Below are 22,130 nucleotides of genomic sequence, written 5' to 3' on the forward strand. Positions count from 1 at the left end.
CACATCAATCTTTCCGCCCGGTCTCTCTCCAGCTGAGAGTGACTGGGCCTCTTACCTTATCTGTCACACCATCTGCCGCTCGAGGAGGGTGACTTCGGGCGTAGGGAGAACGAGGCATTCGGCCCACGTTTGCTTCGTCCTGCAGATCATGGGTCTGCACACGGGACATGGAGGCTCGGATATGCCTGGCAGCTCTAGAAACCAGATTCTCCCCACCTCATCCGTTGGGCTGGCAGGTCGGTGTGACATTGGGCAACAAATCCAGTGTAACCCGCGGGGCTGGGTGAGGAAATCCGGCGTGAAACTGATGGTGCTGTAGTGCTGTATGCATCACATCGCGATAGATGGTCACGATCCGCCTGGCTTTGTGCCAAAGTTGGTAAGGGGGGGGTGGGAGGTCGTGGTCTGCGGCGAGGCTCTCTCATCCTCAACTACGGGAGGAGGTAGGAGGGAGAAGGGAGGAGACAACCAAGTATATAAACGGGAACCTAATCGCCGACAGGCCTGGTGTATTCTAGTTCTCCAGTTACTCCCCGAACCGGCCGTTCCAGTCAATCAATCTACCGTGTTGACCTGTTTCATCTCACTTGCAATCTTGTATACCACCATCACAGCTGACAATCTCTCCTCCCTGACAACGACCAAAGATGGATCCGCAACAGCAGGCCTGGCCAGGCTGGCAGATGCCACCTCCTCCACAAGCCTCTTTTCCCAACTCCCATCCTCCTCCTCCTCCTCCTCCTCTTGCTGCTGCTGCTGTTACTGCTGCTACCGGAGCCTTTCCCAGCAACGCTGTCCCTTGCCAGTTCCAGCCGCCACCTCCTCCGGCTCGAGGGCCGAATCCTGCTACCGTGGAGACAGATGTATCCGACGACGACGACGACGAATCTGTCCATGAATCCAACGGAGATAGAAACAGAACAGGGCAGAATCCGAAGCCCATGCCGAGCTCCGGACGGCCGATGTCTCTCGGAACCCTTCCACCTCCTATGCGCGCCGCTGGGCCTCCTGGGATACCCACACCTCCGGATTCCCCAGGGAAGAAAGGCTTCAACCTGGCAGCTCCGCTCAGCTCGTCGGCGGCGAGACCCCAGCCGTCGGGCCCCGCGGCTCAGGGTCAGCATCACCAGCCCCCGTTTCCACCTCCGCAGGGCCCCGGGTCTTCCGGGGCGCGGACGCAGCCGGGCATGCGCTGGAACGAAGCTGCCTCGCCACCGCAGCAGCGGCCTGCTTCTGCCCGCTCCCCTCCGCGAGGACCGGGGGCGAGGGCGGCCTCGTCCCGAGAAACGAGCGCCTCCATGGACAGGAAATGGGGGGTCCTCTTCGACCACGAGGACAAGCCCACCAAGCGATGGGCTGAAGTTGCGCAGGGCATTGGAAAATACATGGTACGGCCAACCCTAGAGACAAGAAACGGACAACAAGCGATTTCCCCGGGCGCTGACATGGATGGCGTGCGCCTTTGCCAGATGGACGAGTTCATCCCCCTCCGCACCCTCGTCATCACCCCTTCCAAGATGAACGCCTTGTACGGCGACTTTAAGCTCGAGCAGGAGGCGATCCCCTTCGCAGGCACGTTTGCGCCCCCCTCCCCCTTTTTTCCATCCCGCGCCCGCGACGACAGCAAGCTAACCTCTCCGATCTCCCCCCAACGCAGACCTGTTCCGCCCCCTTCGCTCCGCCGCAGCCGCCCACGCCCATCTCGAAGCCCTCTACCAATCCCTCGGCCTCGAGTACTTCCTCGTCCCCCCTGCCCCGGGCGAGCGCCCGACGCTCCCGGGGCTGACCCTCTCCGGCTGGGAGGGGTGGCTCACGCTGTGCGTGAGCGCCTACCCCGCCGAGGAGGCCGCGAGGCTGGCGCGCGTCGTCGCGGCGCTGCCCGTGGTGGCCCGTCCCTTGCCGACGGCAAGCCGGAGCGCCTGCCGGCGAGCCTCGCGCGGCATTTGCTGCCGGAGAAGGGGAGGAGGGGCGCGAGGGACGATTTGCGGGAGGGCGTGGGCACGGCGCTTGCCGTGGCGGCCCGGTGGCGGGAAGGGTCGGGGTCTTCTTCCTCCTCTTCCTCCTCGTCGTCCTCGTCGTCCTCGTCGAGCTCGTCGAGCTCGAGGGACCGGGACCGCGCCGCCGCCGCCGCCGCCGCCGCTGCTGCTGCTTCTGCGGTTGGTCGAGATCGCGAGCGTGAGCGTGAGCGCGACCGCCCTCGAGACCGCGAACGTGAGAGCTCCAGGTACCCCGACCCCGACCGCGAGCGACAGCCGGCGCGCCGGGATTCGCCTCCTTCTTCACCTACTGCCTCTTTCGACCGAGAGAGAGACCTCAGGGAGAGGGACAGATACAAGGGCAGGGCCCGCTATAGGGCCTCGACAGATCCGGTTCAAGTCCACCAAGCACAACCACCACCGCCATCGCGACGGGCTAGCGAACCCCGCCGCAGGAGCTCCGTCTCCGGCGTCCCCGCCGCAACGCCTAGTTCCCAACGCGGGCCGGGCCGGGAGTACATGCTGCCGGGATCCTCGATGCGGGAGAGGGACAGGGAGCGAGATCGAGAACGATATCTCCCGGAAAGGTCCGACAGGGGGAGGGATGGCCGCAGGGAGGATCGGGATCGGGAGCGAGAGCGGGATCGGGAGCGAGAGAGGCGGAGGGAGTCGTACCGCGACGGCGGCCGATCCGAGCGTGAGCTGGATAGGGAGCGGGAGGCCAAGCTCCGAGCTCATGAGCGAGAGGGCCGAAGGGAGCGGGACCGGGACCGGCTTCGCGAGCCGCCCCGACGGCGGTCTGCGTCGGTGGCTGGGTATCCGGAACGCCGGAGCAGCGTCGGCGGGAGTGGCAGCAGTCGCGGCAATGAGTCGCGGAGAATGCCGACGAGATGATGAGAGCTTGCACGGAGCCATTCTTTTTAAGCTTCCTTCACTTTTGGTTCAAAAAAGATTGTGGATTTCTATCAGGTGTGTTTCAAGAAAGTCAATATATATATATACTAGGTGTCTTCCATCTCTCCATGCCCGAATCAACGGCAAAGTTCAAAACAAGTCACAATCAATCGAGGCGTGCGTGGAAGCCAGCCGTTGAAAAGACCAGGCAATCTTGTCCTTATCACGGGGCGGGCGGTATGCCGCCCTCTCATCGCCATGATGATCGCCTCTCCCGAGATATAACGGCGCCGCCGTGACATACACCTTTGAATATCACCCGCCCACAATGTCCCTCCCCAAATAGCACGGAACCATCCTTGAAGATGAAACCAAACCCCCGTAGCCTCCATAATACAGACCATTGACAATACCCATAAACCCCACCAATCCAAGATCTTGACGTCCATAATTCCGTTGCCGGCCGCGCCCATTTAAAAGCCCTGTCCATGAAGCCAAGCCCACGCAACAAGCCAACCAACATGCATCCATCTCGTCATACATCATCAAGTCCAGCCGACGCAAAACCGTGACCGAAACGAAAACTCCCAAAATGCAGCCCTGTGCCAACCCATAACACCAATATCCCATCCCATGCAGCATGTAACAGCGAACCCAACATTTCCGGATCAGCAAACCTTTTTCGCCGACCTCCCCACGCCCAACAGCTCGGCAGGCATCCCCAACCCCCCCATGCTCGTCACCGTGCTCTCGTTCTCCCTCTGCTCGAGCGAGCTGATGACGCACCCGGCCCTATGCAGCCTGGCCCGCCTCTCCTTCCTGCCCTTCTTGCGGGCCTGCATGCGGTCCCGGACCAGGATCCAGTCGGCCTTCCAGTTCTCGATGCTCTCGAACAGGACCGGGTCGGCGTCGGGCGCCACGAACTCGTGGCACAGCGTCTCGACGGCGCGCAGCTTCAGGCGGAGGTGGCGGAGCTCCGACTCGTTGGCCAGGATGTCGTCTTCCAGGTCGACAATCTCCTTTTCGAGATCGAGGATGCGTGTGGCGGCGGCTTCGGCGCGGTCGACCAGCAGGGCGTGGAGGTGCTGCGTGGAATTCGTTAGCGGATGAATGGAGGGACGGGAAGACAACGACAACAACAAAAAACCTACATCAGACTCCTCCTTCCGTCGCTGCAGCTGCCTGACCACCCTGACAAGCTGGCGATGGGCCTTCTCGGCCTCCAGCGCAATGCGCGCGGCCAGCTCCGCCTGTTGCTGGGCGTCGCGCTTGGCAGCTTCGAGGGCCTCGTTGGTAGCGGCGGCCAGCTCGTACTGCGACTGGATGGGCGAGACGGAGAGCTGCGAGATCTTGAAGGTCGATTGGAGCAACTGGAGGGGGCTCTCGAGGTCATGCATGCCGTCGACGTCTTCGATGCGGAGCAGCGGGATCGGGGACCTGGGTGCCGGGGTGTCGATGGAAGGGCCGCTGGCAGAGCTGCTCCCGGAACTGGTAGCAGGCCGTTCTGCTGGTTCGGGTTCCAGTTCCGGTTCGGGTTCAGGTTCGGGTTCGGGTTCGGCCGCGGATTCCGGGCTTTCCCCGGCGCTTTGTTCCGTCTCGTCGTTGGGGGCGTCTTCGGGGATCGTCTCGAGTTCCTGCGTATTCTCCTTGGCTTTGACCTGCGTGCCACCACCCTGGGCGTCCGCCTGAGCGTCTTCCTCGGCTTCCGTTTCCACCTCCGCGATCGCTTCCAACTTGGAGCGCGCGTGCAGCTCCGCCGTGACTTCGGCTTCAGCCTCGGCCTCGGCGGTCTCCTCGGCCAGCGTCAAAAGATCCTCAATCTCATCGACCTTGGCGTTCAGAACGTCCAGGACATCGGCTTCCATCCCGCCGCCCACCCTCACCGCGGCGATCCTCTGCACCAGGTCGCAGAACCGCTCCATAAGCATGACCCGACCTGGCGGGAGGGTGTCGTCTTCGACGTGGCTGTCGGGAGCTTGGAATCCGACTCCGTACGGAACGTAGTCGTGCCACTTTTCGTGCTCGGGAGCATCGTTCTCCGCGCCGAGCTCTTCGGTCGGGTGATCGTTCGGGACCGCGACGGGAACGCCGTGCTCACCCTGCACCTCGGTAGCGCTCTCACGGATGCTTTCGTCGGTCTGGACGCCCTTGTCCTGCACGGTGACGTGCCCGCTCAAGCCCTTCCGATCCTGCACGCCGCCGCCGCGCTTCTCCGGCAAAGGAATGTCAAACCGCAGGATCGGAGAGTTCTGCCGCGCGGACTTGCGACCGGTGGGACTCTGTTCGACGCGGGTGCGCGAGGAATCGGCCTCGTCGGTCCCCTCGACGTCGGCAAAACGGAGCTCCCGGGAGGGACTCTGCATCGCCGGATCCCGCAGCGTCGCCACGCTATCCCAGCTATACCGCTGGCAATGCCCTTGGTCGTCGCCCTCGTCATCGGCATCGGCCGAGTCGCCCGTCTCTTCCGTCTGTCGCTCGGCAGTCGTCTCTGCCTCCCTTTCCTTCTCCTCCTCTTCTTCTTCTTCCTCCTCCTCCTCCTCCCTGTCCGGCGCTCCAAGATCGCTCCAACTCCCGCTCAAGCTCTGAGCGTGGACATGGGTTGGGCTCGAGCCGACCATCGACCGGGACCCGGACCCTGACCTTGACCCCGATTCCGACCCGGACCCACGTTCCTCCACCCTCCCGCTCCTGCTCTCCTCCGTGTCCTGGGATGCTTCCTCGGGTTGGGGCTGCAGCTGGGGCTGCTGTTGGTGCTGTTGTTGGTGCCCCGCCCTGAGCTGACGAAAGCGCATGTGAAGCGCGGCGCTCGGCGGAAGCGGCGAGTCTGGAAGGCCGGCGCCGAGACCGATGCCCGTGCCCGTGGCGACGCCGATGAGCATGCCGAGGCGGGACGAGGCGCGGGACGAGGCGCGGGAGGAGGCGCGGGACGACGCCCGGGACGATGGCCGGACGGTTGTCGGCGTGATCAGGCCGCCGTTGCCAACCCCATGGCCTGCGTGCTCCTGCAGGGCTGGTGGTGGCGACACGGATGACGTCGTACGGGCGAGCAGGGCGCCTGGTTTGCGGCGCGGGGAAGTCGGTGGCGGGGTGTGCAGGTTGGGAACAGGAATGGAGATGTGGGCGCGGGTGCTGTGAAGTTTGGGTAATGGCGTTTGGTGGTAGTGGTGGCTGTTTTGGACAAGAGGAGGGGTGTGCTGCTTCTGGCGGGCTTGGTCGTCGTTGATCGTCGTGGTGGTCATGTCACCCTGAGCAGGCCGGGGAGATGCTGTCTGCGGCCGCTTGGCCGGTAATACTGGCCGTTGTTGTTGCTGCTGATGCTGCTGCTGCTGCTGCTGCTGTTGCTGTTGCTGCTGCAGAAGAGGCGACAGGTTTTGTGGCGGCGGTGGCAAGAGGGGTTCTGGCGTGTGGTTTCTCGGGTTTGCCAGAGAAAAGTGTTGCTGCAGCGGGAGGGAGTAATCCTCTGGCGAGAAGGATGATAGCGACGAGATGGACGGCGACATGGTGATCTCCCAGTCGTCGCCCGACCCGCCCGAGCCGGCGGCGTCGTCGGGGTCAAACATGGCGAGACGTTGCTCTTGGGAGACGAAAACAATGAAAGAGAGAGAGAGAGGCAATGACGCGACGGGGGGAATCGAGGGCAAAGAGAGCCAAAGGGGGGCGGGAAGGGCTGAGAAGGGGATCCAGGCGAGTTGCGGTGAGAACGAGGAAGGCTCTCTCACTCCCCAGTGAGACCTGCAAAATCGAACCCAAGGATGATCGAGGTTTGTGAGACCGACACGCGTGCGGCGTATGGTATGTCGCAGGTCAGAAGGTCCTCACGGGGCTCATGGGGATTCCAACTTGCTGCACCACGGTAAACAAGACAAGCCCCATCATGCAACAAAAGCAAGCGCTGCGTCAGGTCTGTACATGGTAGAAGCTAGCACCGCAGTTCCTGGCAGATGCGTACGCAGTAGGTAGAGATAGCGGAGACGTATCCGCTAGGGGGGGCCGGGCGACGCTTCTTGATTTGACGCAGAGGTATCGGCGCTAACGTTACCTGGCCCCACTTGACACCGTGTTGTCCCAGCGATGTCCGTTCATGCGCTTCCTCCAGGGTTCGCTAGGGGTCCGGCCAATCAGAATTTGCAAAAATCCCCGCAGCATTGCCCTTTTTCGACCAATCTCGTCTGGGCCCGACGCCAGCCTCTTCATTTCAGTGGCTTCGACATGTTCTTGACCCTGTCGGGTGGAAGGGGCCGCCTTCCTCCCCCACCCCCCCCGTGTTGGGGTCCGGCGTCTCGAAGAACCAGGGAAGGATAAACGACCTGCCGCGTACCTAGGTACCTGAAGGAAGCAGAGACAAGTCTGACCAACAATGGAACCGGGGAGTCTGAGGTGTGGCCCCCGTTGGCCCGGACAGGGCAGGCGAGGTGCTAAGCGCTCCGTAGTTACAGGCCCGGAACAGGCTTTCTCTCGCTGATGTCCGACGACGACCTGATAGCCCGGACCACCCACCCCGTACTTCCATGTACGCTGACTACTGACTACCGTATACGTACCGCAACCCTACCTAGGTACGTACGGTGTAAATGCCCGCTCGGTTCTTGTGTAAGGTACAGTACCTAAGGTAGTCACCTAAGGTGCTGTGTGAGGTACAAAGTATTGTTGGGTGGTACAGTTCGGTCGTTCGCGTGGCAAACCCACAGCCTTGCAGACTACACAGCCACTGGTTGACAGCACAACCAACCCCCCCCCCCAAGCCGCCCGGCTCTGCTTGACCTGGGCGAGCCGCCTGGAAGGCAATAACTAGGCTTTGAGCTAGGTTTGTCTCGGTGTGCGGTTGAACAACCAACCAGGCCTGCGGGCTGTCTGATGGTAAGCGGAGGGAGGCAAAAACGCATCGTTCCCGGCCCATGCCGGTTCTCCCAACAAATGCTGGAGCGTCGTTCTACGTAAGTATGGCAAGGTTGCCACATGCCGCCGTTTCGTCCATGCGTCGCTGCGGCGGCCCATTCCCCGAACCGTCCAAGATCGGGGCATCTCCGACAACGGCCGGCGCCACAGGGCTGCTAAGGTGGGCAAAGCGTCGTGAACACGGAGCCTTTTGCGGGTGGCCAAGAGACACATGCCGCCAGAGCAGAGCCCGGCCCCGGGCCTGACGACAAAAAGTGGAGCATGGCCAAGATGGGTCCGATGGGGGGCTGTCCCGGTCGAGTCACGCTTGGGGGGGGGGGGGGGAGCGAGCCCGTGTGATTGCCGGGATGTGCCGCTTCCAGCGAAAAAGCCAAGCTTGCAGAGTACCACCTCTGTACCCCCCCCCCCACCATCCATTGAATCATATGCCCGGTCTGCCCCGCCTGCGTCACGTCCAGTCCTGGTACTGTTTTTACTTAACTTGGTTCCATACCTAGATCTTGGGAACCGGCCCCAACCCCGACATCCCAGCTGCTGCTGTTGCTGCTGTTCCAGTGGCCAGTCTTCCATGGAGGTTGGCATCCTCGTTGCCATCATGCATACTGGAACCTCCGGGCTCTTCCCCTAGTCTCCGGCCTATGCAATTGCGCTGCTTGTCGACAGAGCACTGTACGTACGGTACAGCAAAGCCCGCGTCTCCGCTGGCCCGGCTTCTCTGGGGGCTGCAACCCAGCACGCTGATTGCTCCGCTTGCCTCGGCTTTAGCGGCCGATTGTCCCGGGATCACCTTCTGACACACACCACATCTACCAACTCTCCGGCGCATGCTTACCTTTACCTCACCTTCCACCTACTTTCCACCGCCAACCCTACCTGCTGCGCCTGGGAGCCCGAGTCACCCAGCGCATCCAGAGGTGCTCGCTCCTCCAAATCGCACGCACGCAGCCTCGCGCCGATCCCACCCCCCTCCAGCCGACGCCTGTTCTCTTCGGCCCACGCTTCCCGAGAGGAACCCATGCTGCACGCCGACCACCACCAATCTAGCACCCACCGAGTCCAATTGGCCATCTCCGACCCGCCAACATGTCGTGGAAGGCGAGCGAGAGGTTGATGGAGACCATCCGTCACTATGCCAGCTTTCCGGCCACCGGCGTGAGCCTGCGCCAGATGGTGCAGTTTGGTGAGAAGCCGTCCACCGGTGAGTCAAGAGAGAGCCCACACGCCGCGCGCCCGTCCCGGATCCGTTCTGACCCAAGGCGCTCCTCCGCCTCTCCCCTCCTCCAGGAACCCTCTTCCGCGCATCGCAGTTCCTCGCCGAAGAGCTCCCCATCCGCCTGGCCCACCGCGTCCAGGAGCTCCAGACCCTCCCCGACGGGCTCAACGAGATGCCCTCGGTCAAGAAGGTGGCGGATTGGTACGCGCAGTCGTTTGAGGTATGCGCCTGGCCGTCCCGTCCCCGCCGCCGCCGCCGTTCCTTGGCCTCCGAATCCCTCCATCCATGACCCATCGCTGACCCGGCCGCCCCTATGTAGGAGCTCACCTCGTTGCCGAGGCCACAGCTGTCCAGAGAAGTTCGAGAGAGGTTGATGCGCCCATCCAAAAAGGTCCCGTCGTACCTGAGCGAGGCGACCCCGAACCCCAGCATCGAGGAAGGGCAGTACAGCTCGTGGAGCGGCAACGGCAACGGATGGTCCAGAGGCAAGTCGTTGGCCACGCGCCGCTACTTTGCACCCGTCGACGACACGGCCGACTGGCCGCCCGAGCTCCAGCTGTACAACCAAAAGTTTGCCCAGACCCTGCACCGCATCAAGCGCCGCCACGACGGCGTGGTGACCACCATGGCCCAGGGCATCCTCGAGTGGAAGCGCCGCCGCCAACGCATGATCATCGACAACAACATCCAGTCCTTCCTGGACCGCTTCTACATGTCACGCATCGGGATACGCATGCTCATCGGCCAGCACATCGCCCTGACCGACCAGAGCCACTACCGTGACCCCTCGTACGTCGGCATCATCTGCACCAAGACGTACGTCCGCGACCTGGCCCAGGAGGCCATCGAGAACGCCCGCTTCGTCTGCGAGGACCACTACGGCCTGTTCGAGGCCCCCAAGATCCAGCTCGTCTGCGACCCCAACCTCAACTTCATGTACGTGCCGGGCCACCTGTCGCACATGCTGTTCGAGACCCTCAAGAACTCGCTGCGCGCCGTCGTCGAGACCCACGGCCAGGACAAGCAGGAGTTCCCCGTGACCAAGGTCATCGTCGCCGAGGGCAAGGAGGACATCACCATCAAGATCTCGGACGAGGGCGGCGGCATCCCCCGCAGCGCCATCCCGCTGGTCTGGACCTACATGTACACGACGGTCGACCGGACGCCGAACCTGGACCCGGACTTTGATAAGAGCGATTTCAAGGCGCCCATGGCCGGCTTCGGCTACGGCTTGCCCATCTCGAGGCTGTACGCGCGCTACTTTGGCGGCGATCTCAAGCTGATCAGCATGGAGGGGTGAGTGGGGTTCCCGTTGTCCCCCCCGTTTCCGATCTTGCCTGGCTGACCCTTGGGGATCGTTTTGCTCGCAGCTACGGCACCGACGTCTACCTCCACCTCAACCGCCTCTCGAGCTCGTCGGAGCCTCTGCAATAGGAATTCGCCGTCACGAGGGGTAGCGGCGCTGCTTCCAACCCGACCGCGTCGCCCCGAGGACTGACGCTGCCCATGCGATACCTGATGCGCAAGCGCCTCAAGAACCCCGCGCCGCTCGAGATACCCGAGCGCAGACAGGTCGGAGACGCCGAGTCCGTCCTGAACCCCCCTTCCGCCACGGCCGAGGGCCACGGCGTGCCGCAGAGGGGGAGAGATAGCGAGGTCTAGGTCACTCTGGCTCCTACAACCACGGGTGGATGGATGGCTTGTTTCTATCGTTTCAGGTGCTGAGAGGGGGTGGCGCCGGTTGGGGTGTGTGGGTGCGAGTGTGGGTGGTGTGGGAGTTGATTGCGAGGGGTATGCGAGGGTGAGGCCGAGGGAAGGAAGAGAGATGTGGGGGGTGTGGTTTGGATTACCTACCTGCTTGATGCTGTTGTGCCTTTATCCCCCCCGCGCTCCTCTCTCTCTCTCTCTCTCTTTCTCTCTCTCTATCTCTCTCTTATTCTTTCTTTTCCTTCTCCCCTCTCGCTCGTTCTCCTACCACGGCCCAGCACATCTCGACCGGCGTTGGGTTTCTTTGGTTTTGACCATCATCATCATCCCCTGCCGCTGTCGCGTCTTGCGCTTTTGGCTAGACCTCGGACTTGACGGCCTGCACATGCACGATCCGGCATCTATTCTACTACACCCAACTTACGCGCACACAGAGAGAGGAGCGGTTTCTAGACACCTACATGGAACAATCCGTATTTTTTGCATCGTCACGGGAAAGAAAGAATGGGATTTGGGCAAATCGGGAGGCTTCTTTCTTTTTTTTTTCTCTCTCTCTTTGGAACATACCTGTGTACTCCTAGGAAGGAATCAATCGGTTTGGGGGGCGTTGAGTGTCTCTAATGAACAGCGCGTGGCTGACACCTCATTCGGACATGTGGGCTCGCGTTTGGCTTTGCGGGTGGAACCAGAGAAAGGAAGAAGAAAAAGAAAGGGCAAAATGAAATGAAATATATAGTCCTTTGGAGGTTGTTTTTTCTTCCTTTTTTTTAGCTTGACAATTTCTCATGTTGCTGAAAGATTGGGGGTTACCCTTCCATACCTAACTTGATTGTCTGGGTGGTTGGAGGCAAGTTCGAGAAACACTCCAAGGACGTGGGACACCAACACATCTCCTTCTCCATGAGATAATAACTACCGTCTTCTTATCCTACACTAACGACTCGGTAGAGCGTACAACAAACCCATTGCCCGTCCCCTTTGCCATGACCATGGAAATGCACCAATGTACCTTTGAAGCGTTTACAAACGCAAGCAGAACAAATTCCAACCAAAAAAAAAAAAAAGATTCCCAAACAACAACAAACCATCCTCCTCTTTGCAATCTCTATCCAACTCCCCTCTCCCCCAGATCACCCGGTATTGATGAAAAAAAAAAAAAAAAAAAAAAAAGCCAACCCCATCATCAAGCCTTGTACAACAAATCCAAGAACCCCCTCGCCATGTCGACCACGACGCTCTTGTTGGGCAGGCTCCCCGCCACGCCGTACAGCGCCGCCGTGTCGCCCGTCTTCTTGTTGGTCTTGCCTCCGGCGCCGGTGCCGGCGGCGGCGGCGCCCTCGACCTTGCGCACGCGCTCCTTTCTCGCGCTCCGCCTCGACGCAGGCCTCGAGGTCGGCCGCCAGCCTCTCCCAGGCGCGGGCCACGGGCATGGTGAAGGCGACGTGCACGGCGGGCGGGTTCTGGAGGGCGTTGAGGTGCCAGCCGCGCGCCGACATGGCGTCGGCCACGTCGTAGACCGAGATGCCCGAGCGGGGCCGGGCGCGGAGCGCCACGACCGACACGAGCGGGTTGCCCATGACCTCGAGCTCGGCGTCGCACGCCGGCGAGGCGCGCACAAAGGCCACGAACTGCTTGGCCGCGCCGACGATGGTCTTGCACGCGTCGACGTACCCCTGCTCGCCCACGCGCACGAGCGAGGCCCAGCACGCCGCGATGAGCGCGCCCGGCCGCGAGCCGGCCAAGCCCGGCGACGCGTAGACGCCGCCGGACCACGAGGGGTCGACAAAGTACTGGTAGGCGCGGAGGTCGGCGGTGCGGTACAGCACCGTGGAGTTGCCCTTGGGGGCGAAGCCGTACTTGTGCGTGTCGCACGAGATGGAGGTGACGCCCTTGAGGCGGAAGTCGAAGGGGGCGGTGGGGAAGCCGGCCTTCTCGAGGAGCGGCGCCATGAAGCTGCCGAGGCAGCAGTCGACGTGGAGCGGGATGCGGTGCTTGACGGCGAGCTTGGAGAGGGCCGAGATGTCGTCTATGATGCCGTGGGGGAAGTTGGGCGCCGAGCCGACGAGGAGGATGGTGTTGCGGTTGATGAGGCGGCTCACCCGGCGTATGTCGACCTGGTAGGAAGGGCCGGGGCAGCTGACGAGGTGGATCTTGATCTTGAAGTAGTCGCCGGCTTTGCGGAACGCCGTGTGAGCGGTTTCGGGGAGGATCCTACAAGCCGTTAGCTGGCTGGCTTTTTTTTTTTTTTTTTTTTCTTTTTTCCCTTTTTTTTCGGGGGGGGGGGGGGGGGGGAGAACAAAACTCACATTTCGGGTTCGGTAATGCCGCGCTCGACGAGGCCCTTCTGGCGGGCGCTCAGGCAAGCCATCAGGATGCTCTCGGTGCCGCCCGCGGTGGTGACTCCGGCAGCGCCGGGGGGAGCGTTGAACAGGTTCAGAACCATGGCCACCACCTCGGCCTCCATCTTGCGGACGCCGGGGAACACGTCCGGATGGATGGGGTTGGCCACGGTGAACTTGCCGTACGCCTCGGTCTGCAGCGCGATCAGGTCGCTCTCGCCGTGGTAGACGGCGCCCGAGACGTAGCCGTCCTCCCACCGCACGTGGTCCATGTTGGCGAGCTCTTCCAGCTCCTTGCGCACCGCCTCCTCGGTCCAGCCCTCCTTGGGGAGGGTCAGGTAGCGGTTCGCGCTGGCGGGCACCAGCTTGGTCTGCAGCTTGCCCAGGGCCTCGTCGACCTGCTGGCGCACCTGCGTGCGCACGCCCGGCATGCGCAGGAACCAGCCGTAGATGATGCGGCGCGCCTCATTGTAGAGCTCGACCAGGGTTCCGACGAGGCCGCGGCCCTTGAGCTTCCAGTAGGCGCGGCGCGTCCAGCGGAGGCAGAAGAGGAGGAAGATGAGGTTTTTGAGGCTAGCCAAGAAAGGGGAGAGGTTAGCGACGATGCCTACGGCGCGGCAGAGCCCCGAGGATCGGATCCGGCACACTCACAGCTCGATGTTGAGCAAGGCCGACGCGTCCAGCCGCCCCGAGGACCTCCTCCGGACGTTATCAAAGCCTTGGCGGACGCTGACGGGAAGACGCGTTGTCCCAGGCATGTTGGCGACTGTGGGCGTGAACGCCGATCCAGGACGAAGCTAGAAAAGCCGCGTGCGTATGTGTCTGTTGTTCTTGGAGAAGCTCTCTCGGGGTTTGGGGAAGCGCACCACCATGGAAAAGCTCCCTGGGGGTTTGGTTCGCGGTTGAGGGCTTGAGGGTTGGATGGGACGTGTGGATGGATGTGGACAGAAATCGATCGGAAGCCACGGGACAAAAGCCCAGAGAGATCAAGTGTTCGTCATTGAACCTGACGTGAATTGTTCTCGAGGGTCCGGGGTTTGGTGGCTTTGGATCAGACCAGGATCCAGGGATGGGGGGGGGATTGGGGGAAGGTTTTAGCATGTAAGTAGAACGTTACTCCGTAACTACACAGTAGTGACTTGGGACGCAGCAGTACACAGTAAAAGTCCAGGCGCTGTGCCCCGTGGTAAGCGAGCGCAACCCCACCGCACCCCGCGGACACCCGACAGGGGGGGGGGGCGACACCCGACACCACCGAACCCAGGGCAGCTTTTTTGGCTGAGGGCGGGGTGGGGCCAAAAGCGGGCAACGACCTTGGCCCGGGGATGGACTGCTGTCCGAGTGAGGTGGATCACATGCTTTCTAACTACCCTGGAGCAGTCCCTCCGCCCTGTTTCCGTCGGGCGCCTTACCCATCAACAAAAGACAGCCCACCCATCTTCCAACCAGCCGCGTCATGGTGACGTGACAAACAGCTGGGGTGCATCATTTGCTGCTCAGGTTGTTGGGAATGACTGTACTATGTACCGTACGGGCTAACGTTAGGTTTCATCGTTCCCACGGCCGCACAGCCTTCCTCCGTGGAGGCTGCTCTGATCCACGCCAAGCCCGCCCGTGGGCTGGGCAGCGCAACGGTCCGTCGCCAAACCTCGGCATTACGTCGACCTGCAGGTCCCCCGTCTGCACGTCTGCAAGGAGCTTGATCCTCCGCTGCCATGAAGCAAAGCATGCTTTGACAGAAGCCGTATGCCGGATGGCTTCGTGGGGGCAAGATGCCACCCACCCCAACCTCAAACCTGCCTGCTGTGCTTCGTAGATGTCAAGTCACCTGGCTCGTCTTCTCCAGGCGCAGACGAAACGCTGGCGTCTCTCTCTCAAAGGAGCAAGAGGCGGCCTCGCGGGGCGCTGAGACACCGTAAAAACAAAAACAAATCGAATTCTGGTGTGTTGTTGTCGTCCAACAGGCCCAGCCCAGCCGACCTAACCTTGCGCCGCATCAAACGCCCTCCGCCACGCCTGCACAAAGGCCCGCGTCTCCGTCTCGCACGCCTTTCCAGAACAGCTCGGGAACCGCACCACCAGGTCGCCATCCTTGTACTCCTGGCCGCCGGCGCCCTTGTTGTACGCGTTGAGGACGTGCTGGTCGACGATAGCCACCCGCGACAGGATCGTCGAGTGCCATCGGAGCATGTGTTCCTGCGAGACCGTCGGCACTCCCCCGTCAGATCATGGCCGTTCCGTGTGCTCACCCATGAAGAAGAAAGAAGCTGCGGGAGACGGGAAAGAAAAAAAAAAAAAAAAAAAAAAAAAAACAGCCAATTTTTGTTTTTCTTTTCACTTACCAAAGCATGCGCCTCCGCCTTCTTGAACTTGTAGCTCCTGTACAGCGGCCCAAACCACGTCTCGAGGAAGAACTTGGCCCACTCGCCGTTCCTCAGCACGAAGCTCCCCGCCGCCAGGCCCTCGCCCCCGTCCTGCGTCAGCACGAGCTCGGCATCCTCCGCCTTAAGGCTGGCGAGCGTCTTGACCGCCCCATCGGTGCCCGCGACCGGCACGTCGCGGCGCATCAGCTTGTCAAGCTGCGCGGGGCGCAGGATGTCCTCCTCGAGCTTCAGGCGGGGGTTCATGACGAAGCCCGCCGCGTCCAGGTACCAGACGTAGGCGCAGCGGGGGAAGCGGGTCAGGGCGTCGCGCACGGCGGGGACGAGGGCCCATGAGGCGGGCGCCTCGGCAAGGTCGTAGTCGCTGGGGGTGGCGAGGAGGGTTTTGTAGCCTGTGTGTGTGTGTGTGTGTGTGTGTGTGTGTGGCGGACACCGGTGGTTAGAGTCTCTGTCTCCTGGCTGTCTGTATCTGGCTGCCTTCTGTGCCTCTCTGCATGTCTGGATGCCACGAAGGGGAAACGAACCATGCTTCTCGGCATACTGCACCCTGTTCTCCCGAACCGCCTGCAGGTACTCCTTGGTGTACTTGGTCTCGTCCAGCACCGTCACGATCACCACAGGCGGATCCCCTCGATCCCCTCGTGAGGGGTTGCGTGTCCGCGCAGGCACTGGCGCTGCCCCATGGGACCTGCCGCTGCTGCTGCTGCTACCGCTGTGGGTCTGGGCGCGCGCGATGAGGTATACAAGGCTAAGAAGGACAAGCCCGGCGATGGCGACGAGCTTGGCGCGGGTCCGCCGAAACCCGGGTAGCCGGGCGGCCGGGCGCAGGTACGGCGGAGGTTGCGATGTCTTTCGCGGCGGTAGTGCGAAATGCATTGTTGGTGACGAGAGGAGGCAAGGGGACGGCGCGGCGGGCGGTCCCTAGATCCGAATCAAGATGGTAATGCCGGGGTCCGTGTCACCGGGGAGGAGGAGGAGGACCTAGGAGGGACGTGGACGTCGGAGAGGTGCCGTACGATGGTACCGATTTAAGAACGAACCGCGCCGGGTCGGCGACGCAGGGAGCGCTGGACGGAGCGTTGTCCAACGTCGCCGTGCGTTGGAGTGTTTGCCGGGTGCCTGCCAATCGTGGGTCAAGCCTGCTCCGTCTGGATTGTCCGCCGATGCGATGGCGGGCTGTGTGGAGGGAGCGTGGTCGAGGGAGTTGGTCAAACGTGGAGGAGAGGGGAGAGGAGGATGGATACGTTAGGAGCGTGCGAAGAGATAAGAGAGCCCCCCAAGCCACCTCAATGACCAGCTCACAAGAAGTTGTCTTGTGTGCCACCAGCACGGATTCATCAGACAGTGTGCTACGAGTACATGATGGCTTCGTTCGCCAAAGTTGTGGTCGCGGCTGTGTTTTGGACGGAATAGGACGCGATAACGAAGGCGGTGTTGCCTTATCTCAAGTGACCCTAACCCTGGGACGTCCGATGGCGGGGGGTCAGGATTGGCATAATACTGCGTACGGTGCAGGCATCACAGTCAGACAGGGGGACATCAGGCGGGATCTGAAACCCCGGGAAAGGTGCAGGTCTCAGGATCCGGATGTTGACGAAGTGGGAAAAAGAAATAGCATGGTTGAATTCTTCCGAGAGAAGAGAAGGAAAAAAAAGTTGAGCACCCGGACCACCCATCCATGCGGCATGGCATGTCTTCACCCAGCCTTTCCACTTCCCATCTTCGACGGCATCAGAGCCTAGGAGGCAGACATCAACCCAAGAGGCCCCGAAGGGCTCTCGATTGCAGGCAAGGATCAAGGCTTTCGCCCCAGACCAAAGCAAGAACAGGACAAGACGTCCCGTTCTCTGGACGGATAGCGAGGCTTGTTCTCCGCACACAGACTAGTAACCACGGCACGGAGGCGAAGCTGTGGGAACTTAAGAGTGTGCGGCGGGAAGGGGAGGAGGAAGGGAATATCACCGAGCAGGAGGGAGGCCGGGGACGTGATTATGGGCATCATTACTAGGGCTGATGAGGAGCGATGCCTCGGTGAGACGCCGAGCGACGTGGACAGCTACCGATCCTTTCGGGACTCGCCTGCCGTGGCTTCCTGCCGCGGCGCTGGACCGTCGTCTTCGTCCTCCTCGTCCGGATCGTCCCCCTGGATATCGACGACGCGATTGCTCGCCTTCTCGAGCGTCCTCTCGATGAGGTGGTTGACAAACTTCCAGGTTGCCTGTCGCGGAGGCGTTAGCCGACCTGCCAGCGGAGCTCGATGCGCGCGGACCACCTACCCCCAGGAACGTAAGAACCCCAATGATCACCAGCGCCCAGTTGATCTGCTCGAGCCGGTCCCTGCCTCGCCTACGCCTCCCGCCAACCCTCACGTTGAACCAATGCCACGGCGACATGGCGACCATGGTCTTGAGAAACCCGAGCAGGCCCAGCGAGAGGAACCCCTTGACGAAGTGCAAGGACCAGGTGCCCGCGTCCTCGTCGTCCATCAGGATGCGATCCTCCATGTCAAAGTCGACAAACGACCCAAAGATGCTCCCAAACGGGTCCAGCCACAGGTTGAGGATCGGATCCGCCACGAACCCGAGCAGGAACACCGTGAAGGCCATGATGAAGACGGTCAGCCCTGCCCTCAGCGGCTTGCTCGACAGCCAGCGACCCCAGCGCAGGCGCTCGAGGCGGTACTCGAACTGGCACGTCGGGCAGCGCCAGAAGTTGCGATCCGACAGCGGGGCCGACATGCGCCAGGCCTGCAGGCAGCCCTCGTGGACGTACTTTTGGGTGCCCTTGCATCGGCACGGGCTGATGAGCCGGCCGAGCTCCGGGTCGTCCGACACGTAGCGCACGCGCGCCTTGGACGAGAAGACGCGGCCGGCGAGCGAGTCGTCGATCTCGGTGCTGGGATAGACAACGTCGAGACAGATGCGGCAGGTCCTAGGCCGGTAGCGGCGCTGGCTCTGCTGCCGGGGCGCCGGACCTGGCGTTGTAGGCGTGGGCGTTGGCGCGGGGCCTGCGGACGCCGATGATGAGGTGGCGCTGCTCTCGGCGCGTCGAGCTTGGGCCTCGGGCGCCGCCGCGCCATGGCCATCCGCCCCGTCCATGGCCGACGACCAGCTCCATTTCGGTTGAAACGCCTCCGAGGCCATTCTCGAACCTGTATGTAGGGGTGAAGAATCCTGCTGAGGGGGGATGGGGTGGTGGGAAGAGGGGACCGAGAATGCGAGATGGATCTGAGAGGAATGGATGATGGGGTCGCCAATTGAAATGCGCTCAGAGCCGCACCGGGGTACGTTGGCCTTGCGCAGTTAAGGCCAGCTCGCGGCTTGGACTTGGAAGGCCGTCGAACAGCAGCACCGCATGTCCGTCCGACAGGTCAACCCCAGGATCCGAGCCAGAGCGGCCGATGCTAGCCCCAGCATCGCGCCAACAGGTAGCTCACCCGCACGGAGGAAGCATCTCGGCGATTCCTCCATGCAAGACCGAGCCAAGTTCACGGCGAGAGCCTGTTGCAAGAGAAAAAGTCGAAACCCGTTCCATCCCGTCGACTTTTTTGTTGTGCAAGGCCGCTTTCCCGTTCCGGTTAGCCTCCCAGGATGTCTCGGCCTGGGGCCTGGCGGGGTGGGGTTCCACGGGCCGGACGAATCAGCAGCTTTGCATGCCGCGGCGGGTTGGCCCAAGCTCTCTCTCCTCAGCGCAGCAGCGACGCGCACGCCGTTGCTGGCTAACTGGTTAGTTACCTAGTTACAGCTGCAACCTGGAGGTTCGACCAGCAGCAGCCCGGCCCGGCCTCCAGCCAGAGATTCGGAGACTCACCACTACCACCACCGCCATCACCACCACAACCACCACCAGCCCTCCCCCCGTCGCAACGCCCGCACACCTCTCAATTCCAACCCTGCGACCCGTTCCCGAGACTTTCCAACCGGCATCATGGCGGACAGATACTCGTTCTCTCTCACAACATTCTCGCCCAGGTGAGCCCGACCATGTCCAGGCTGCCGTGTAAACGGGGGTGACGGATGCTAACAACCACGCAGCGGCAAGCTGGTCCAGATCGGTTCGTCCCTTGCGCTTCCGGCCCCTCTGCCACCCCTCGTCCAGCATGCCCTCTAACCCTCCACGCCAGAATATGCTCTCAACGCCGTCAACCAAGGCGTAACAGCCCTGGGCATCAAAGGTCCGTCTCGCACCCCCCCCACACACCCCGCACCGCCTCCCGCCCGGGCAGGCGGGCGCCATCCCCAACCACGCCGCCCTGGGCTCCTCGAGCTAACTCGTGCCTGTCCGCCTTGTTATAGCCACCAACGGCATCGTCCTCGCCACGGAAAAGAAGTCGTCGACCCCGCTCGCCGACCCCTCCTCCCTCTCCAAGATCAGCCTCATCACCCCCAACATCGGCATGGTGTACAGCGGCATGGGCCCGGACTACCGCGTGCTGGTCGACCGCGCGCGCAAGGTCTCGCACACAAACTACAAGCGCATCTACAACGAGTACCCGCCGACGCGCATCCTGGTGCAGGACGTGGCGCGCGTCATGCAGGAGGCGACGCAGTCGGGCGGCGTTCGCCCCTACGGCGTGAGCCTGCTCGTGGCGGGCTGGGACGAGGGCATCCTGCCCGAGGAAGAGGAGGTGCAGCCGGGGAAAGAGGGCCAGGAGCAGAAGCCGCCAGGGGAGAACAAGTCGAAGCTCGCCGGCAAGACGGGCGGCATCCTCAAGGGCGGGCCCATGCTGTATCAGGTCGACCCCAGCGGGAGCTACTTTCCGTGGAAGGCCACGGCCATTGGCAAGAGCGCCGCCACGGCCAAGACGTTTCTCGAGAAGCGGTACACGGAGGGCTTGGAGCTGGAGGATGCGGTACACATTGCGCTGCTGACGCTCAAGGAGACGATCGAGGGAGAGATGAACGGGGAGACGATTGAGATTGGTATGCGTCTTCTTTTCTTTTTTTTTTTTCCTTCCTCCTCCCAGTTCGCGTTGTGTTGTTGACGAACCATGATGGCAGGCATCGTCGGCCCTCCCGCAGACCACCTCCTCGGCGTCGAGGGCGTCGAAGGCGCGGTGGGCCCCCGCTTCCGCAAGCTCACGCCGCAGGAGATCGAGGACTACCTGACGAATCTATGATTTTCTGGCACGGGCGTTTGGAGAAGTGGGTAACGCAGGACATGGCAAGGAAAGGGGGGCAACGGATATCCGGGCAGGTGGCATCTCGCACAGGCTTTCTCTCTCCCTCCGCCGGTACGCTTCTTTTTTTTGTTTCATGTGTACACTAGACGACGAAGAGACCACCACGCACCCCGCAACGAAGATAGAGACGGACAGAGAGAAAGAAAGCCACCTCACCTCGGCGATGCAGGTGAACGAACTCCTCCCCCCCCCCCCCCCCCACCGCCAGGATTCCATCGCCGGGTTCGTTCCATCGCCGTCTCTCTGCTATGACATAGCCTTGTTTTCCTTCTCCACCACCAGAAATGAATTCCTCGGCCCGGCCACCACGCTGGTAACCCTCTCCCCCGGCTCCAGCACCCGCTCGAGCTCAACCCGCGTCCACTCCGTTGCCGTCGCCACACCCGGCCCCAAGCCGAGCTGCCCGTTCGAATTGTCGCCCAACACATAGACCTCTCCGTCGGCCGTGAGCACAAGCACGTGCGCGTCACCCACCCCTACGTCGGCCACGTCCTTCTCCGCATCGCCGCCGCCGTCGGTGTCGGTGGCGTCTGCGATCACCACGGGCACCGGGGCGCCGTCGTTCTCGTCAAGATGCAAGCTCCGAAGCGCCGGGCCGCACCGCGCCGCATCGCCCCAGCAGTAGAGATCCCCGCCGGCCGTGAGGGCGGCGAGGAGGTAGCCGGAGGGGCTGGCCGCGAGCTTGGCGACGGGCCCCGTGGGGACGTCGACGAGGTCGGCGAGGAGGCGGGGCGCCGCGGCGGGGCTGTCGTCGCTCGGCTCGCGTCCCAGGCATGCCGCGTAGCGCTCGTCTCCCCAGGTCCAGACGCGGCCCGTCGGCGGGTCGAGGGCGGCGAACCCCGCGGCGTAGGCCACGGTCTGCGTGGCGGCGGGGTGGTTGGCGAAGACGACGGGGGACGGCGCCGCGTGGGAGAGGAGGTGGTGGACGGAGGGGTACTGCTTCAGGGAGTCGTTGCCGTCGTGGACTGGGCGAGAGCCAAGGAAGAGCGGGCGTGACGTTAGCAGGCCCCGTCCTCGGGTCCCGGTCGACATACCTTGAGAGGCGTGGGCGTAAGAGGGGGTGTACGTACCAACGACGGTGCCGTTGGCTGCCTCGGCCAAGGCGGTGTAGGTCAGCTCGTCGGCGGAGCGAAGCTGCTGGTGGACCACGGGCACCATGCCGGCGAAGCGTGTCTCTCCATTGTCGAGGACCACTGGGGAGAATCGAACGCCGACGCTCAGCCTGGGGGATCTACTGTGTACGGGGTCGAGAGTGGCGGAACGTCGCCCCATGGCTTACCCTCTGTGTATGACAAGGCGGCTCTCACCCGGCGGACTCGTTCGTCGGGTAACACGCAAGCGAAGGACGAGAGGTCATCCGGCTCGGCAACCTGGGCGTCCGAGGCTGCCACGCGGAACTGCAGCTGGTTCCAGGCGTTGAAGCCCGTCGCATACAAGGGCATGGCGGGCGAAGATGCCTTCGGGACGACCCCTGATTTGTTGCACGTCGACGGTGCCCAGAAGCGAAAGGTCACTGGGCGGCTTCTGAGGACCCTCTGTTTG

General features: G+C 62.5%; 8 protein-coding genes across 8 annotated transcripts; 3 read left to right on the forward strand and 5 right to left on the reverse strand.

Annotated features, from left to right (window-relative positions):
* Window positions 1–647: 647 nt before the first annotated feature.
* Window positions 648–2,870, forward strand: VTJ83DRAFT_6804 (uncharacterized protein; the record flags this gene model as incomplete). Its single annotated transcript, XM_071013556.1, has 3 exons — window positions 648–1,388; window positions 1,470–1,572; window positions 1,658–2,870. Coding segments are annotated over 3 exons (2,057 nt in total), but the record flags the coding sequence as incomplete, so codon positions are not given.
* A 668-nt stretch (window positions 2,871–3,538) lies between these two features.
* Window positions 3,539–6,430, reverse strand: VTJ83DRAFT_6805 (uncharacterized protein; the record flags this gene model as incomplete). Its single annotated transcript, XM_071013557.1, has 2 exons — window positions 3,539–3,955; window positions 4,022–6,430. 2 exons carry the CDS (start codon window positions 6,428–6,430, stop codon window positions 3,539–3,541), a joined length of 2,826 nt encoding a protein of 941 aa, XP_070864432.1.
* Window positions 6,431–8,849: 2,419 nt separating this feature from the next.
* VTJ83DRAFT_6806 (uncharacterized protein) lies at window positions 8,850–10,413 on the forward strand (the record flags this gene model as incomplete). Its single annotated transcript, XM_071013558.1, has 4 exons — window positions 8,850–8,964; window positions 9,051–9,199; window positions 9,299–10,275; window positions 10,350–10,413. 4 exons carry the CDS (start codon window positions 8,850–8,852, stop codon window positions 10,411–10,413), a joined length of 1,305 nt encoding a protein of 434 aa, XP_070864433.1.
* Window positions 10,414–11,816: 1,403 nt separating this feature from the next.
* On the reverse strand, window positions 11,817–13,783 carry VTJ83DRAFT_6807 (uncharacterized protein; the record flags this gene model as incomplete). The annotated part of the gene is made up of 3 exons (XM_071013559.1): window positions 11,817–12,897; window positions 12,993–13,598; window positions 13,677–13,783. 3 exons carry the CDS (start codon window positions 13,781–13,783, stop codon window positions 11,817–11,819), a joined length of 1,794 nt encoding a protein of 597 aa, XP_070864434.1.
* Window positions 13,784–15,005: 1,222 nt separating this feature from the next.
* On the reverse strand, window positions 15,006–16,282 carry VTJ83DRAFT_6808 (uncharacterized protein; the record flags this gene model as incomplete). Its single annotated transcript, XM_071013560.1, has 3 exons — window positions 15,006–15,221; window positions 15,368–15,798; window positions 15,931–16,282. The coding sequence occupies 3 exons, from the start codon at window positions 16,280–16,282 to the stop codon at window positions 15,006–15,008; spliced, it is 999 nt and encodes a 332-aa protein (XP_070864435.1).
* Window positions 16,283–17,462: 1,180 nt separating this feature from the next.
* Window positions 17,463–18,549, reverse strand: VTJ83DRAFT_6809 (uncharacterized protein; the record flags this gene model as incomplete). The annotated part of the gene is made up of 2 exons (XM_071013561.1): window positions 17,463–17,624; window positions 17,683–18,549. The coding sequence occupies 2 exons, from the start codon at window positions 18,547–18,549 to the stop codon at window positions 17,463–17,465; spliced, it is 1,029 nt and encodes a 342-aa protein (XP_070864436.1).
* Window positions 18,550–19,333: 784 nt separating this feature from the next.
* On the forward strand, window positions 19,334–20,525 carry VTJ83DRAFT_6810 (uncharacterized protein; the record flags this gene model as incomplete). The annotated part of the gene is made up of 5 exons (XM_071013563.1): window positions 19,334–19,377; window positions 19,441–19,460; window positions 19,530–19,580; window positions 19,702–20,328; window positions 20,407–20,525. The coding sequence occupies 5 exons, from the start codon at window positions 19,334–19,336 to the stop codon at window positions 20,523–20,525; spliced, it is 861 nt and encodes a 286-aa protein (XP_070864437.1).
* A 309-nt stretch (window positions 20,526–20,834) lies between these two features.
* On the reverse strand, window positions 20,835–22,030 carry VTJ83DRAFT_6811 (uncharacterized protein; the record flags this gene model as incomplete). The annotated part of the gene is made up of 3 exons (XM_071013564.1): window positions 20,835–21,553; window positions 21,659–21,781; window positions 21,868–22,030. 3 exons carry the CDS (start codon window positions 22,028–22,030, stop codon window positions 20,835–20,837), a joined length of 1,005 nt encoding a protein of 334 aa, XP_070864438.1.
* Window positions 22,031–22,130: the final 100 nt, after the last annotated feature.

Source organism: Remersonia thermophila, chromosome 6, assembly GCF_042764415.1.
Source record: "Remersonia thermophila strain ATCC 22073 chromosome 6, whole genome shotgun sequence".
Classification (NCBI taxonomy): domain Eukaryota; kingdom Fungi; phylum Ascomycota; class Sordariomycetes; order Sordariales; family Chaetomiaceae; genus Remersonia; species Remersonia thermophila.